General features: G+C 37.7%; 1 protein-coding gene across 1 annotated transcript in view; it reads left to right on the plus strand.

Annotated features, from left to right (window-relative positions):
• LOC134535858 (ral GTPase-activating protein subunit alpha-1) overlaps nucleotides 1-13,150 on the plus strand; it is a 124,251-nt gene that overhangs the window by 48,764 nt on the left and 62,337 nt on the right. Inside the window, 7 exon segments of the mRNA XM_063375192.1 lie at nucleotides 512-643; nucleotides 1,731-1,871; nucleotides 2,878-3,074; nucleotides 7,367-7,465; nucleotides 8,849-9,004; nucleotides 9,673-9,804; nucleotides 12,649-12,774. Of these exon segments, the coding sequence (XP_063231262.1) occupies nucleotides 512-643; nucleotides 1,731-1,871; nucleotides 2,878-3,074; nucleotides 7,367-7,465; nucleotides 8,849-9,004; nucleotides 9,673-9,804; nucleotides 12,649-12,774 (983 nt within the window).

Consider the following 13,150-nt stretch of genomic DNA (forward strand, 5'->3'; position numbering starts at 1 on the left):
ATAATCTCTGAATTTTACTATGTCAATTTTTTTTCTTTATACCTATGTTACCATTCCCTAAGATATTGTACTTCAACATGTAATTACACACACACACACACACACACACACACACACACACACACACATTCACACATTCACACACACACACATTCACACACACACACACACATTCACACACACACATTCACACACACACACACATATATATATATATATATATATTGTAATTATATAAATTACAATATGTTTTGATTCTAAAAACTGAGTTCATGAATAAACCATTTAAAGGGTTAAATGTTTCAACACCATAATTAATATTTTTAATTTCTTGTACATTATTTTAGTTTCGAACCTTGAGACCTAGATTCAGATTTGAGGGGTATATTTAAAGTACTCTTTGGGATTCGAATTCAAGATTTGTATTCAAGACAATTTGTATCCGACCCATCACTGATTCTATTACTACATATTCGGACGTGCTCTAATGGTCCACTGATGTTGCTTGTAGTTCTTCCTGTGTCCGTGGAGCAAGGGGTCGCTCGACTCTTGGCGTCGTCTCCCGACAGGCAGCACGTAGCTGATCTTCCCCAGAGACTGCACAGGAAATCTCATTCCATGGACTCGTTGCGAACCATGCGAGGTAACCAACATTAAATAACCTAATACAAGCTTTGCACCATATGTACAACCATTCTTAGCCATTTATTTTGGAAGTTGTAGCCACTTACAGGTGAACCTCACTGATATGAGAACAGGATTTTAAGAGATTTGATGTTATGAGTGTTTTAAAATGCACCCTCAGTTTGACTGCAATAACAAATAGTAAATTTTTTCTGTATTTTGAATGCTGTTCAGGTGCCACTTTCGTCAGTACGAGTTATATAAATCAGCAAGCGGCAGTTAGAAAATTTTGAGCTCTGCCGCTTTGAGGTTGTTTAACGCTCCCGGGGCAAACAGATAAAGAAAAGAATGTGGCTACAGGAAAAGAGTGCGTGGGAAGATTGAAGGAAAGGGGAGGAGTTGCCTTCGCTGGCAGCCACAGGATGAGTAGCTCTCCTCCCCCCTTCCCCCTCCTCCTCCACATTTCAAACTTTATCCTGTCATTTGGTACCTGATGTTTGGTAAAGTACAAATACCAGTATGACATGACATAAGTAATGCAGTTTAGAAGCACAATGTAGTTTCTCAACTAAGCCTCTTCCCAAAGCTGAGACAGCATATCATAAATGATCTGAACATCCGGAGTTAAAAGTGAAAAGCACAAAACATCAGCAGGGTATAGTGTGTTGTTATTTGTTGATAAAATTAAATCTGTTAGTGGTATGGATAATTTAATAGGAGTATACATTTTTTTAAAATCATTTTTCAGCTTTTACGAGTGCTCGTAGTTAACACTAAATCATGTCATTGTCATTTCTTGCATTTGAAAGTTGCACTGTATTTTAGGCCCATTTTGCGTGTTATTTTAGTTCTGACAAAAATAAAATCATACAAGTTAACAAACTAAGAGTTTTGTTTTATTTGTTTTCGTTTTTATTTGCATGTTTTAATCAAATGTGTCACAATCCTAATTTCTGTTTTTCCACACCTCGTGGTCTTAGTTATTATTGTTATGTATTTTCTTAATAGCACTTAGATTTTGTACCAAGACTAATTTTAGTACTGGTCAGATAACTGTTTGCGTTAGTTTCAAGGGAGATGGTTAACAGTGTGATTATCCATTGCAGCTGGGACACCATTTCAGTATTCGGAGTCCGAGGGGCCCACGAGAACACCATCCCCGGCACCTTCGAGCGGGGTCGAAAGCAACTCCATCAAGGACTCCCCCATGCAGATTGATATGATAAGTGCAGATGGAACAAGCATAGGTGAGTACCGCCATACTGTAGCACATCTCGTCCCGTAGTTTGTAGTGTAACGAACATTCTCTCTCTCTTTCCAATACACGATTCCTGTCACTAGCGCTGTCCTTGTTTCGGTAAGCACTGTTGCAAGGTATAGGCATGGCCCCCACAAGGGTGGGGCTGGGTGGACCCCTGGATCAAACTACATTACTTTACTGCAGTCAACGTACAACACACACACAAACGACGACTCATGAAAACTTAAACGAACAAGAAACTTTAAACTTGGCCATGCAAAACCTGAGGTTCCCGTTGCAGAAGTCAAGACCGCGCTATTGACCTTTAGCTAACTAACGCATTATTCCAAAATCTGACCCGAAAGAAGGCGGAGGCCTCACCAACACCAGTACTTATGCATAACACAGGCGCCATAGCGCATGCGCCAAGCAGAAGAGGGGCGGCACACGGAAAAAAATCACGACGTCATGGCCCTGTCAAGGGAAAGGAGAGGGGGAAAGAGAGGCATTCGGCGCACAAGTACGCATCTTCAAAGCGGTGGTCCTTTTCATGTGAATATGATCAATAATTAGAAATAATACTCTATTTTATTTATGTATGTAATCAGTTGGATCAACACCACAATTTTCAAACATAAAATTTTACTGGTGTAAGTAAATTTTTTTTTGTATCATTTGTTTTTTGGACTCCTGTGAAGTTTGAAAAATAAGCTTTCACTGTCTGCTAAAATTAAGTTTTTATGATATTTAGTATTCAAGGATGATTTTACATTCAATTAAAAAAAATCAGTATTCGCTTAAACATTTTAATAACTAGTGGAATTTATGGATTTACCATATGATACCAACTATAACCATGGATGTCATCTGGCTGTCGGCAGAAGGTCTAGTCGAGAAAATAGCTCTATGTTTAGAGGTTTTTATTTATTAAGGGTAGGGGATAAGAATATTTCTGTTATAGGCGGAGTGAGTGAGAGTGCTGTGTGTGAAAGAGTTGGCGCTCGGTGTGTCAGACCTGCCGGACGGCAGCAGTCTGGAGCGTCGCTCAGTGATGGCGGGCGGCAGCATGCGGGGCTGGCTGCCGGACGTGGCGGTCGTCCTCTGGAGGCGCATGCTGGGGGCGCTGGGCGACGTGAACCATCTCTCCGACCCCCACCTCCACAGCAAGATGTTCCAGCACCTCATCGAGCTGTGGGACATGCTGCTCAAGGTACCCCGCGATCGTCTCCGTTACTTCAGGGGTCATTCTCACACCCAGTGTTGTGGGGTGGGGAGAGGATATATTCTTCTTCTTCCCCCCCCCCCCCCCCCCACAAACCTAAGATAAAAAAAACATAATTTCCACCAAAAAAAATATAAAAGAATTTGAAAGCAAACAGTAGGCAAAGAGGTTCTAACTCGTCCCCTCACCCCTTTTTTCCTTAAAATGAAATTTGTGCGCACGCTTCTGTTTGGTTTTCTGTATTTTGTTTTGTTGATATTTCTTCGGTTTTGAAGCACTTTTCCTGTATATTGATATCTTAGCTCTTTCATTTTTTGTTGTTTGGTTTAAAATTTTAGTCACCAAATTTTTACTTGAATGTTATTTTCCAGCTATAGAATGTCACACGAATGATTGTAACTGAGAACACTTGTGAGAGGTTTTACCGCTTATAGATCTCTCTTGGAACATATCTGTTGACTATAATATGAAACATAAGTTGCAAGAAAGCTGTCTGATAAAGTTATAGGAGGAGCCTTTAATAATTAATTTCTAGGAGTGGAAACAACATTGACATGGGGTGTGAGATTTATCCTTAAATATTTGCTAGGACAAAGAACTCTCGGTTATAGTGTTTTTTTTTGGGTTGTCCATGCTTCATTTATTTTAACTGTTAGTTTGTTATATTCTGAGGCGCACTGGCGCACTTCTTTGCTTGACTGATCTATATTTTTAACTGTGTAACTGTGTGAGCTGTTTCGTCAGGCCCTTCATATCTCCCATCCTCTTTGCTGTCACATTTGTCACATTTATCACACTTTAAATTCTTTTGGGGGGGTGGGGCTGACTGCGGCCCATGATCTCCTTGTTTGTTTCATTCACCGCACTGCCGTTATGGTACACTACTGCCCACTTGCCCGCCCGTCAGCTAAACAGGCTCCCCGTGAGAGATGTGACTGCCTGGCATTCAATTGGAGGAAGGGATACTGGAAATAACAAAAAATAAACTAGCCAGAATTTTGTGTGCATGTTTTGTTAGCGTGTGCAATCATATCTTGAGCATGCCGAGTTAACTTTACCTCTTCAGCTATGGTTAATGCTGGTGAACTAGCAATGTATGTGAAGGCAATCTTCGTGTGTCAAATCACGACAAATTTTCATGACTAAACTGTTTCCAACAGTATAGTATTTACGCGCTATTTATTTCTCACACTTTAAATGTAACATTTCTTGTAAGTTGTAACCATCTTTGGTTTATGGACACACTCCTGCGTTAGTTCTGTGAAAGGTACACCTCGAAGAATTGGTGTGTTAAAGTGTGTGACTTTGTATTCCTCCAGCCTGGCATAAGTTTCTCACTGACTAATGTGCGTGCTAGTTGACAGGGAACTAAGAAGAAAGAATAACTTGCCTCTGAGGGGTGGAAAATTAAATTGTGAGGAAGGGGGAGGGGAAGGAGTGGGTAATCGTAGCAGATGTAGAAGTACCTCATAGCTACACACTGCCGATATTGTTTACGTTCCAGTAGGCTGAGCAGTTTATTCTGGTTTTCTTTAACGGAATGTCAATTACTCGGGCATCCGTAGATCCCAATGAACACGGATAGTTAAAAATTTACCATATTTATAATTTATTATTAGCAAAAAAAAAAACATTATGCTGATTCATTCAATGGACAATATAACCTCAGAGACTTATGGCTTTGTGATGCCTGTAGCTGGATCACAAAAAACTTCTAAGTCTACATTATTTATTATTTAATTTATTAATTTTTTGCTCATTTGTATTTATATTTTTGTTAGTATATTTGCGATTGGAAATACAGTGTAAACTCTTTATGACGTCACTCGATTTAACGACAAACTCCTTAAAACGTCGCAATTGCTTGCCTTTGGTTGGTTCACCTTGTTTTCTATACAATAATACACTCTATATAGCGTCACGCTCACTCTATTTAACGACAACAATACGGCATTATAAATCATTAAGCAGTACTTTCTAAGTTGCCGAAGTTGATAAAAACGGCAGCTGTGTACGTTCTTTTGTTTGCTGTTTTGTTGTTGTATTATCTACCACGTGTTTACTTCGACTGACGTATAGGAGATTCTAAGGAATTTTGTCTTTGGTTTTTGTATGATGAACTTGCACATGGTTACCTCGGTCACTAGACTTTTGTCAAGTTTTTACACATTTTCGCAGTTGCTTACAGACTTTCGAACTGTAAACATGGCGAGTAAACGAAAATCTTTGTGTATTGACGAAAAAGTTTTATTAAGTACTTGATGCAGCAAAACAATTAGAAAAATACTTTTTATATAATCAATATGATCCGGCAGTATCTCAAGATATCAGTAAAATACATAAGAAAATACAATTAAAATATTGGAGCAGCAAAAAACATCAGATGAAGATGTAACAGACTATATGCAATAAGTGTTGTTATTTGTATGAATATTAATGTTCGTGTGTAAAATGTGTACTATATTAGTAAATACATATTATTATTGAATAGTAAAATTATATATTTTATTCCTCTCCATTTAACGACCACTCTCTATAACGCTGAAAAATGCTCAGTCCGTTAAGTGTCGTTATATAGAGTTTACACTGTAGTTAAATGGCTTCATTGTGGTTGAATGGCTTCAAACAGCTACACATTTTTTGATCAATATAAAGAACTAAATTCAAGTTTAGCTATTATTTAAGACACACTAGTAATCTAAACATGTCTCTTTTCTCGGAATTAACTTTGATTTTTATTATGATGATATCAGTGATGTAAAGAGAGACAAATTTTTAAATAAGTTAAAAGAACATGAAACCAAGATTTTAACAACTTTTATGGTAAGGCTTATTAAGTAAACAAGCTTTTATTATTCAACTATATCAATGTAGGCTAACCAAATTTACTGGAAGGAGATTTAAAATATATTACATCTTTAAGCATTATGATAATGCTTTATGTGTGCCTTAAAATAGCTGTGCTCGCATGGTAATTTAAAATCACGACAAAGAAAACTTGTATGGATCTGGTAGAAACATAAGGCTTTAAACATAAGGAATAGGACTTGGTTATCCTGGGTAGATAATACACAGCGACCCACCCCCACCTCCCTAGTGTTCTGACTGTTGTTCCCAGTAGTTTTAATCTTGACAGCTCAGTAAATAAACATTTCCTGCGTGGTAAAAAAAAGATTCGCTTCATACATTTCTTCTATAGAATTAGTTAGCAGTGTTTATTTCTCTAAATATGTTTTCCCTAATCCCATTCTAATTCCTTTAGAAAAAATTCTTTCCCACCCGAAAATTTATAGAATTGAAAAATTTGTTCCTACACAGCCCTATTGTGAACGAATTAGTCCGGTGACCTTGTCAAGAATGAGGGTACAGAAAGAAGAACACGAAGTGAGAGAGCACGTGTGACCAGTGGCTGTTATACAATAGAGTGAGAAAAACTCTGCAAACCTTTCTTCTTCCCTTAACTAGAGGTCCTTTTATTATGTTCACGTGCAACGTCTGAACACCACTGGCCCAAAACGTATTGTTGTAAAACATCTAATTTCACAGGGAGAGTGATGGAATGCCTGATCTTGGCAGCAAGGCCAGCCTGTTGGTAGCCTTTATGTATCGCACAACATGTAATAATGTAAGACTAAATCTAACAAACAATAAGCTATGTAAGATGAAACTCTTGTATAGTAAAATTTTACTGAATGCTACAAACTATAAGAACTTAATCTGTATTTATTTTGGGTAAAAACCATGAACGCACAGTGCCTGAACAACAGAGGACTAATCGCTGGCCACAAAACTGTCTGGAATAGAATGGCTTGACAACGTCACTGTCTGGAAAGTCGGTGAATGACCTGTACAGATTCCTTTGTCATAACGGGATGCACGTGCCGGTGGAAGGGGTGAGTTGGCTGTTGTTTTCTTTGCCACGCGCATAGTAAAAATTAGCACCGCATCCTAGCCTCCTTTTCTAAAGGCGTGGGAGAAAAGACACGCAGACACTCTTTTAAGACAGTTGATTCATCCTTCGATAACCATTATGCTTGGGTGCAAGAATTATTCGAATGTGTACGCAGTGCAGCGCTTGTATACTAGGGTATGTACAGGATATTCAAGAAGTCCCAACCCCAACTGTTTGTAAGCTGTATGCGGAGATGTCTTCTTTAACGAGTTTGGCCACCATTAACCAAGTTAAAGGAAACAAAATTTAGTGTCCATTATAATAAGTGTCCATTAATCTAGGACCTCCGTATTTATTAATTTGTTCTGAGAACATGTTTACTTTTCAGATTCGCCTAAATCAAGGAGTGTCCAGTGACAATCAAGTGACTCCTCCGCCTCCAGATCTCATACCGCCTCTGAATATTATAGCACCCTGGTGTTTCGAGGTAACAGAATGACTAATATTGTGAAGTAGTGTTGTTGAAGTGTGCTTGAGTGAATGACTGTGGCCAGTTGTACCATACTGCTCTTCGATCCCAAGAATGGAATGATTTGATGATCATTCCTCTGAACCTTGCGTCAACACATTCTGATCTTCTCTCGCATTAACCGAAGATTGTACGTTTTCATTCTGCGGCAACAGGCAGCAGCAGTGTCAAAGGGATGTTTGGCACATTTCTGTTGGTGGGCTTGAATGATATGAAGTTGGTTAAATTGATTGTACCATGGCAAGCAATTAGTTGATGTGTTTGCCACAAGATAGCAGCTGCCAAGTCTCTTTTGATTTTTAGTTATGACAAAAAAAAAACACATACCAGTAATCAAAAACTGTTTCAAAACAAAACAGTTTGAAACATGAATAGGTTTTCTGAAGTATAAAGATTATATTTAATAGAAAAGTAATGTTAACAAAATTAAAACTTATTAAAAGTATTAAACTAAAATAACGAGCATTACAAAGATTTAAAATATGAGTGTTACATGTGAAATGTGGTTGTAATGCTAGAAATCACAGATATTTTCAAACGTGTATTATATCTAATCGGAAATAGAGTAATCATTCTTAAATTAATATGCCTGATTACAATAATAACCCCCTAAAGTTCATTTACATTCTTGACATGTCTGCTCGCACTCTGTTGATCCCAGATCATTGTTCATGAATCAACTAGATGGTTGGTTCAACTCAAAGTTCCCAATGATCTTTGCTTAGCACTCGAAATACAATGATGCTACAGAAAATGTGGTCAAATCATGATCAAACCAGTTATTGAAACAAGATCACGCCCAAATGCTAATGGTGCAACTGGTGGTCATTAGGGCCTAATGTCTCATTGACATAGGGGTCTTTAGGAACAGTGTGGCATGGGGAGGGGGGGGGGGGTGAGATGAGAATGGGGCATTGATGGATTGTTGCGGGAAACACACACTGGCCCACTGTAACGTCCGCGCAATGTTTCCAACTTTTGAAAGATCAGACTTTGATCATGCCAGGAATAAAACCTGGTGAGTGAGTGATCTTACAGACATCTCAACCACCCCTTTGCCTATGTATATGTTTACATTATGTTGTATATATTTATGTATTTAGTACTCAGAAATGAGTTTTAATACTATTTGTAACATTTGTAACACTGATAATCAAAGGAATTCTGTCATTTTACAGGATTTTTTTTTTTTTTTTTTTTTTTTTTTTTTGCAAAATACAACTATAAATAAAATTGGAAAGTATGAAATTTTAACCATGACGGATTAGAAACATCTACTTAATAGGATTACTCAAAACATTGCATGAGGGTGTTTCATAATGCTACAGATGCTGTTTTCAGGCATTGACGCTACCTGACGACTATCATCGGGGAAAGTTGTGTGCGTACAGACTACTGTGCCAGATGACCTTGACCCCTCATGACATTCCCATGCCTCGCGACCACCTCACACAGTTCTACAAAGTATTGCATCATGGTCTGGTTGGAACGGATCAGGTATGTTGTCTTTACAGTTCTACAGTAATACCTCAATAAAAACCCTGTTAATGCAAAACTCTCATTAATACAAAGTTTTTTTCACGGTCCCTAGAAATTAAATAGGAGTTACAAAAATATGGTTGTTATGAAATACAGAATTTTTTTGTTCCGAGGGTAATCAGTTACATGTAGTAAAGGCTGGTTAGTATATCCCAATTTAATGCAAAGAAGCAATCTGAAGTTTCAATTACAATAATACTGATGCCATTGCTTTGGTTCATTTAAGTTGGGGAGAAAAAAAAAAGCTTGGAAATTTCATTCTTCCAAAATAATGGTAGTCAGCATGTCTGTATGTTGGTAATTTCTAGACCTTTGCTTTATTCTTCTGTCTTAAACATTTTTTTAGTGTGATACATTAGAAAACATTTATTGAGCCAGAGGTGTAGCCATCCTAAAATTGTGTCTTATAATTTTGTGTGAGTTTGAACTTAATTTGAATTTGATTAAGAATTTACATACAAATTATGATTAATTTTGTAATATTTTGGTTAATACAAACCCGTTTGTTGCAAAATGATAAATCATGGTTCCTTTAGCTGTGTGTTATTGAGGTTTGACTGTATATTCTTTATGTAATGTTCTGCGACCATTGGAAATAGTGTTTAACTATTTTATTTCTGTTTTAGGCTGTGATTAACACATTGGTTCAGTTTTGTGGGCCACGTTTTTTCTCGCTCATGCTTCCTGGGCATTCGTTACTGCTACTCGATTTTATACATGCTACGAACACTATTGTTTCATCGTCAGATTTGAGAGAGGTAAGTTTCACTCAATTTAAAGTGAACACAATTTTAATGTTTGCTCCAGGGAACCTTGTAGCAAAGTATCTCACTAGAAAGGATTCCTCTCTTTAAAATAAATCTTTTCAGATTCCTATGAGATGTTTTACAATTTATATTTGTATGTGTTTTAGTCAAAGGATATTTTATTACTATAAGTAACATAACTGTATTTTATTTACAGTGTTCGTCAGTCTCGGTCCTAATACTGTTTGGCTGGTACTGTACCCCAATTGTATAAATAAGTAAATAAACAACTTTGGTGCAGGCTTGCCTATTTGCCTTAAATATTGGCTGTGACTGTTTGTTTAGGAAGAATTGACTCTTAAGTCATTAGTCCGAAAGTAATATAAAACATAAATAACATTCACAAAGAAACCCCAAGAAGAGTGTTGTTTTATACAGTAGAGCACCCCTCAACCGTAATTCCCACAAACGGAACTCCCGATATCCAGAACTAATTTTCCAAAAAAAATTAAAACATTTCCGCACTGGAACGAGGCGTTCTTGCTTTTGCCTGACTGTACATGTCTTGTAGGCGCGCGCGCGCACGTCTGTCAGAGAGCTAATTATAGCCAGTCTTTCCCGCGCATTGCGTAAATACACCGCTGGTTTTCGCGTCGGACGTGAATTACTATAAAGATGTTTATGCTGTAAGTAGTTTTATTGTTTCACTATGTCAAGTAAACGGAAAATTCCGGCCGGCCCGAGAGTACACACGCTGACACACGTGATAGCCAGTAACATTTACTTCCAAGGTGTGATGCTTTCAGTTTGTAGACAATAATTTAGTGTACAAATATGTATTATGTACATATTTATACGTTAATATATGGTTAAACAGTCTACATTTACCTGTATTTCTCTATCTCTGTGTTTTTAAACGAGATGCTGGAAGTGTTATTCTTGTGTATGTGAAATGTAAACTGTGCAACTGTGCGTGGCAGTGACTATACACTCTCCAGGAAGTGTGAATCACTAGCAGGTCAACACAGAAGTAACACAACACTCACTGCAGCTGTTGTACTACTACCTCCCCCCCCCCCCAACCCTCTACATTTACATCATCCTCTTCGCCATAGGCGTGCGCAGGACTTCAGTATTTGTGGTGCCAGATTACACAACATCCTTGTCATTCACGACCCCGAGCCTAAAGCGGGGGGTCCGGGGGTCCTCCCCCGAAAAAATTTTGAGATTTGAAAGCGCAAAATAGTGCTATTTAAGGTGTTTCCAAACAAAAACATTAAATCACAGATGTAAAAATTTAAACATTTTTTATGACAAATTATGGCTTTGAACGTTATAATCACCAGGAAAACTACTAAACTATTTACAGTTTTAAGCTTTTTGAGCCATAAAGTAAATTTCACAAATTGTTTGCACGGAATTCATGCTGGTGGCTTTGAAAAACCGTACTTACATGTTTTCTGAAGACGCCAAATAAATACTAGAAAAAACATTCTCAAATGTTAAGTTTTAAAATAAAAAAATCAAGGGAGTTTTTGTAAGATAACTTAAATATGTAAAATATTAAAATAATAAAAATACACAAATAAGAGTGGGCAAAAGTTTTAACTTTTGGAATACAACAAAAATGTTTTGTTGGCGACTGCATATAAGTAGGGGCAGGAAATTTTCGCGAAAAAATCTGAACGCCTACTAGACTGAAACAAGATATACCACACCAGCGGTTTCTTCCTTGTGATTGGTGGCCGTCTGCGAGAGAAGTCGTTGCCTTGTTTGCACGAGCCACTAAGGACGAGTTTGCTTCCACACAGAATTAGTGTGATTGGTTGTTGTAACAATCGACATGCACCTCAAAGTAACTCACCCAATCACGAAACACAGACGATGCTACAGTGTTTTAACTTCCAGCTACTCTCGGGATCTTTTCGCGAAATTTTCATGGTCCTACATATAAGTCATCGAGTAAGCCTATCCTTTTAACTAACTAAACTCTTTTTTTAAATAAACCCTGGTGGACGGCGGCTATTATTCCGTGCGCCTGCCGAGTGGAGTGAACAGTGGACACCGAGCGCGCATTCTATGTAATTCGAGGAGAACTATGAGAAGTATTTACATTTCAGAAGTTTTGTAGCCGCGGCCCGCGTGTAAATAATTGCAACTGACTTGTTTCCGTGTGTATAGTTGGTTCGATTGATAATTTATATACTGATAGTGTAACTCGACACGATTGGAAAACATATTTTTTTTTGGAAATAATACGGATTTTTGTAAGTACGTATTATTTCTGCTTGTAAAAAACAAAATAACGTTAACCCTAATGGTGGTGCCAAGGCACCTGTGGCACCTACCGTGCGCACGCCTATGCTCTTCGCTCACACAGCACCCACCCACAGAGATAAGAAACACCCGCTTGCCAGCTTGCTAGAATGAACAATGAAGGTTATTCATCCGGCTCGGAGGCTGGCCCTACTGCAACTCCCCTTATCCGGAATTTTCCCATAACCGGAATAGACCTCCCCCCAATGATTCCGGAATAGACCCTTCCCCCCAATGATTCCGGTTGAGGGGTGCTCTCCTGTACTGCTAAAACATGTATAACCATTAAAAAAAAATTAATAGCACTGGTGTTACAGACCCAAGACTTTGGATATTAGAGTTTAAGTGAGTTTAAACCTTATTGTCTGTGAAAAACATTCTGATGTAAGCATACAATTTAAAAAAAATTTCTTTGTTTACCTGGTATAAATTTTTGTACTTGTTTTTTTTTCCCCCTCTCTCTTGCAGTGAATTCTTTTGTAAGTAGTATCTGAATGAAGGACATGCTCATGTTCAGAAATGTGTGATTTGATACCGCAGATGCCGCGAACTGAGGCAGCGTCCATCCTGGGTGCCTTGCTGTGCCTGCCGACCACGTTCTCTCACCTGCCTGTCCTTCAGCCGAACGGCTCCGAATTTGTGGTCATGTCTTGCAACGATGCCAAGGTAATTACTCTGGGTTTTTTTTTTAATGAGTAACATTTTCTCATTTAATTTTAGGTTAATTATATTGTAAAGGTTTGAAAAATCTGAAATGTTCGGAAGACCGTTATATTAATCCAGTTTGCTAAACTTTGAACTTAACTCTCACCATTAAGTATTAGCAAGGAAACATGCTTACGGAAGAAAGTACTTTTGTGCCTCTTTAAATTGGCTTGTTCGGCTTCTGCAAAAAGTATTAATTATTTATTTTATTATAATTGAATTTTAAATTATTCATGCATATCAAATGTTTTTCAAATCAAATTTTATATTTTAACCTTTTAGTGGAACTTTTTTTTATTTTTTTTTTATTTTTTATTTTTTTTTTTTACTCTTCACA

Source organism: Bacillus rossius, chromosome 10 (genome assembly GCF_032445375.1).
Source record: "Bacillus rossius redtenbacheri isolate Brsri chromosome 10, Brsri_v3, whole genome shotgun sequence".
Classification (NCBI taxonomy): Eukaryota; Metazoa; Arthropoda; class Insecta; order Phasmatodea; family Bacillidae; genus Bacillus; species Bacillus rossius.